The sequence below is a fragment of the Lupinus angustifolius genome, chromosome LG17 (genome assembly GCF_001865875.1).
Source record: "Lupinus angustifolius cultivar Tanjil chromosome LG17, LupAngTanjil_v1.0, whole genome shotgun sequence".
Taxonomy (NCBI): Eukaryota; Viridiplantae; Streptophyta; class Magnoliopsida; order Fabales; family Fabaceae; genus Lupinus; species Lupinus angustifolius.
The window spans coordinates 20,286,224-20,291,882 of NC_032025.1; the positions used below are offsets into that span (position 1 = coordinate 20,286,224).

The following is a 5,659-nucleotide window of genomic DNA, read 5'->3' on the forward strand; positions in this document are numbered from 1 at the left end:
TAATTATATTAGACTAAAATATGCCTAAAATTTCTTAAACCACTTTTTTATTTAAATCCTAAATGTTGATATTTCATAATGAATATTAATTTTGGTTTTAAATTTTAAGATGTGCCACGTGGAAGTATGTTTTATTTTATTTTATTTGTAAAAGTGAGGGTTGGAACATTAAGTTCGGGCAAGATTTACTCTCCTTCATAATTCTATATTTAGAACTTGTTAGTACCAAGTTATCAATGTTTTTCTCTTCCTTTAGTCTTTTTTTTCTCTTGTTTGAATCAATATTTTTCTTTTCTTTTCTCTTGTTACCTTTGTCCTATGATGGAATTCATGTTTTGTCCTAGACATATAGAGTAGTAGAAAGAGTTTGCATGTTTTTTTATATTCTAATGTTTATGATCATCAATATATTTATATTTAACAATAAGAGGAATAAAAAGAAGTAACAAACATTATGTTGCAAAGAGCTGCTAGTAATGCATATTCATGGTGGTGGGCTAGCCACATTAGAACAAAGCAATCAAAATGGATGGAACAAAACCTTCAAGGTTAGCTTTTTCTCATTTTATTTCTTCTATTCAAACAAATCATTCTCCAATTTATACTTGTTTTTGTTAAATCATATTATGTATTAGCATCGGCAATTTGGGTCGGTTTGCCGTGTCTGCGTAATACCCACCTAAATTAGGGCTGGCTTGGACATGCCCGTTTGTGAAAAAGGCTTGAAAAATCATGTCATGTTCGCCTTAAATATAGACGAGACGGACTTACGAGCAGTCATTTGTACAATTTAAAAAATATAAAAAAAAACTAATAAAAAGTACATAAACCTAACAAAAATTAAAAAAATAATCTTATATTACTATCACGTTTTTTAAATTACACATAACAATGTACTAGTTCAAACAATTTAACATTATATATCCTAAGTCCAATGAAAAATCAAAACATAATACACTTAATAGTTAAGCTCATAATATCTGCCGGTGGCATGTCCTGCCCATTAGAAATGCTTGTGGACGAAGCCGACATTTTGGGCTAACGAACATATTTTCTATATCCTATCTGCCCAATAAGTGTGGGCGGGACCATGGGTATAGACCAAATTATTACAAGACTTTACTTAAAATGAACTCAATACATGGTATGTTACATCACTTACATGATGAATTCAATGCACACTAATGAGAGAATTCGATATTCGATATCTATGATAATATATAAGCTTTGGATGATCAATTAAAAATTGAACTAATCCTTCATACTAAGTGTAATGATGGATGCTAACTTGTTTATTAGAGAAATAATTTTAAGATTTGATTCAATTCAACAATAGATTCCATGCCAATGTATGATATGATATATTGATTTACCTATGAAACTAAAATGTATAAGAAAAATGCAGATATGGAAGAAAAAGTGCAAAGTGTTTTGAAGCTCCTAGGTGAAGATGGAGATTCCTTTGCAAAGAGAGCAAATATGTATTTCAAAAGTAGACCGGAGTTGATCAACTTTGTAGAAGAATCGTTTCGGGCATATCGATCCTTAGCCGATCGATATGATCACATATCAAAAGAGCTGCAACAAGCCAACAATACCATTGCTTCTGTCTGTCCAGATCAAGTACCTTATTTGGATGATGATGACGACGACGATGTGTCAACAAGGCCTCCTAGAAAAATGCCAGACGGGTTCAAGCCGAATGTTCCTAATGTTCCAAAGCCTCCACTTAAAGATTTAAAAAGCGTCATAACGACAGCCACGAAGAAACTCAATCCTAAGAAGGCAGCTGCCAAAGTTGCAAGTGCAAATGCTAAAGTTCCGAAATCTGGATTAAGCAAAAATGCGGTGCGCGGAGAGATCGACAAGATTCAGAAACAGATTCTAGCGTTACAAACTGTGAAGGAATTTGTGAAGAGCTCATATGATAGTGCTACTGCTAGGTACTGGGAGACTGAGGATCAGATTAAGGAGTTGCAAGAGAAAGTGTCTGGTTTGCAAGATGAAGTCGGTGAAGGTATTGTTATCGATGACGAGGAAGCTCGGCGTTTGATGGCAGAAGCGGCTCTTAAATCATGCCATGAGACATTGTCACAGTTGGAAGAGAAACAGGCTTTATCACTTGATGAAACTAGAATTGAGTCCAAAAGGATAAAGGATGTTAAGGCTAAGTTAAGTTCCCTTATGGATGAGTACGATTACGATCAAACCGATCCGGAGGAACCAAGGGCTAAAAGAGATGTAAAAGAAGTGGCGGAAACAAAGGACTTGGATGAAAATGTCGAAAAGATGACTCAGCAGAGACAGGAGCTGCAGTTATTACAGGATAAAATTAAGGAACACTTTGAGGCCGGCTCGTATTCCGCTCTCACCGTAACAGAAATGGCGGAGAAGATTGATGAGCTTGTGACCAAAGTGATCAACTTAGAAACTGCAGTTTCGTCGCAGACAGCATTGGTAAAGAGACTAAGAATAGAAACTGATGAACTTAATTCCCTAGTCCGAACTCTAGAAGGCGATAAGGAAAGTTTGATCAACGACAAAGCTAAATTGAACAACAATCTGAAAGAAATGGAAGAGAAGTTATACGAGGTACAAGATCTCAATCAAATTGTTGAAGGCCAGAATAGCAACCTCCAAACCCATTTTACTGAAGCACATTGTAATCTCGATCATCTCTCGGAGAAAGTCCAAGATGTGAAGCCAGATGAAGAGGTTGAGGTTAGGGATGTATCACAAACCGAAACAACTTCGTCAAGTGCGAAATTAAAATATGACATTGAAGGACAATCTGCATTGGATAAAGATGATGTCTTATTGAATGATGTAGAATCTAGTGAGGATCAATTGTCATACAACAAGCCTAATCTCACTGGTTCATTGGAACAGGCAACCGAAGTGGAAAACAAGTCTCCGAAAGAGATGAAAGCGCCGGAGAACTCAGACGCACTGAGTAGTACTGCTGGAAATCATGAAGTCAGCCAGCACCAGGAAAGCGAAAAGGTCAGTAGTTCTTCAAAGATAAATGATTCTGAGCGAAATTCATCGGAGGCGGAAACTAGTTTTAAAGGTGATTCCGAGGAGCAAGCAATGAGGCACGAAGATGAACCTGATTGGCGACAATTATTTACGAAAGGGATGCAGGATAGAGAAAAAGCTCTACTGACTGAGTATACGAGTACTCTCCGGAATTACAAAGATATGAAGAGCCAGATGGCTGAATTAGAGAAGCAAAAACAAGACACCTTATTTGATTCATCTTTGCAGCTGAAAGAATTGAAGACTGCGAATGCCTTGAAAGATGAAGAGATCCGACTCCTACGTCAGAAGCTAGATTTCCTGCAGGAAAGCATGGATTTAGGAGAATTAACTTCAGTAAAGCCACCAGAAAATTACGACATCGACGCGAGTTTAAAAATTGAAGATCCTGAAACTACATCAGTGATCGAAGAGAAGTTCCGAACAGATATTGATGAACTTTTGGAGGAAAACTTGGCTTTCTGGTATAAATTCAGTACTTCTTTCACAGGAATACAAAAATTTGAAACCACTATCAAAGACTTGCTGACTGAGGTATCGTCGCTCGACGAAAAATTGAAAAGATCGACAGAAGGCAGCAGTAGCACAAAATATTCATTGAAATCAGATGCACGGCCGCTTTACAAACACCTTGCAGAGATCCAAAGTGAACTAACACTCTGGCTGGAAAGCACTGTGCTCCTGAAAGAAGAACTACAACACCGATTTTCATCGTTGTGCGAGATCCAAGAAGAGATAACAACAGCATTGAAAGCCAGTGCTGGAGATGATGATTTCAAGTTCACAAGCTATCAAGCAGCCAAGTTCCAAGGTGAGGTTTTGAACATGAAACAAGAGAACAACAGAGTTGCTGATGAACTTCAAGCAGGCCTAGACCTTGTAACAACTCTCCAGCTCGATGTTGAGAAGGCTCTTGCGAAATTGAATGAGCAATTCGGGCTATCGAATTCTAAGAGAAGTCAGACAACACATTCCGATTCTCGCAACCAGGTTCCTCTGAGGTCATTTATATTTGGTGTCAAACCAAAGAAACAAAAACAATCAATATTCTCATGCATGACCCCTGCAATGCATAGGAAATACCGCGCTTCGAGAGGATAAAACCATATGTAACATATTCTTACTGCATTTCTTAGTACTAGTACATATGTTGTTACCTTAAGGATCCTTGTTTGGTCTATGCTTTATCATGATAACAAATATATGACTTTCAATGATGACCATAACTATGCTTGATTTGGTTATAGGAAAAATGTTTGATGTTTCTATAACAATAATAACAATGTTCATATGCTAATATTCATTGCTCTCAGTTAAGCAAATAACACCTCTGATTCTATCTTAGAAAAACAAAAGAAATATTAACAGAAATACTTTAAAAATCATCTATTTGATCACAAACTTTTAATTAATTGAATTATTACAAATTTTCATGCAAGAATAGCATTATAATCACTTGCAGTCAAAAACCATGTTTGTGCTGCCAAATGTTATTTACTAGCATTATAGATTTTATCTGTTTACAAATTTGAATACAATAGATAGATCATAAGGCTAAAAAATAAACAACAACAACCAAACTAAAAACTTAATGAAGATGGGTATCTTGTTTTAGCTCGAGTGTCTAGAGGATAGTGAAGATGGGCGGCAAATTTACTTAGATGATGCACTTTGACTGTAAAATTATAGTCCTAGTGTATTGTTTGTATTATCTATAAAACTAGTGTAACTTTTTAAAAATTGGCTACATAATGGCCAATTCCTTTTTTTCCTTTTGGACTCACCTAAATCGGCAGCTTTTTCATACTCTCTCTTAAATTGGTTGTGTAGTTAGAGTTTTAATTTTTATTTTTTATTTTTTCTCTCATCACTCCAAAATTGTCTACAAAGGAGGAGTTTTACACTTTTTTGCCCTACCTAAATCCTCCACTTTCGTGGAGTTTTTTTTATATTTTCTCTCTCCCCCTAAATCGGCAATTGGGATGAGTTTTTTGTGTAATTTTTTTGCCCTAGATCTAAATCATCCACATGATAGGAGTTTTTCATTGTTTCTATTTTTTAATTCAAATCGACAATCTAGTTGTCAATTATTCTTTTTCACTTATATATACATGCCACACCCGGATCTTCTTCACCTAAAATCATTAAATCTATCATCTATTCTTCTGAAACTACTACCTCAAGTGCATTGCAGCACTTTCTTTTTGTGTTGTTGAACATTATAATTCAAACACATTGTTACTCTTTCTCATTTGGAGATATTTACCTCATACACATTGTTACTTGATTATAAGTTACTATTCTCACTTGGAGCTATTATATATATTTTATCTCATTCTTTAATTGCAGTATATTTAGTTGTTATTTTTTTTTAATATTCTTATTTTGTTAAATGTATATGGCTATCCTGAGGGATATTGTTAGCGATTTTAGTAGTGAAAAAAACATTGAAATATATAGTGATAAGGATGTGGCCAACTTCGATGTTGGTTTATCTCATAGGATAACATATAGTACTCCATCATCATTTTTTCGTAACACAATTTTTAAAGTTGGTTGTGATTTTGGTCATACAACTGGTTTAATGAATAATAATAACAATGATTTATTTGTTGGGATA

The 5,659-nt window shown here is 35.1% G+C and overlaps 1 protein-coding gene across 1 annotated transcript; it reads left to right on the top strand.

The window, feature by feature from the left end:
• LOC109330694 (protein NETWORKED 2D-like) lies at window positions 290-4,174 on the top strand. Its single transcript, XM_019564963.1, has 2 exons — window positions 290-548; window positions 1,406-4,174. Exons 1-2 carry the CDS (start codon window positions 455-457, stop codon window positions 4,138-4,140), a joined length of 2,829 nt encoding a protein of 942 aa, XP_019420508.1. The 5' UTR covers window positions 290-454; the 3' UTR covers window positions 4,141-4,174.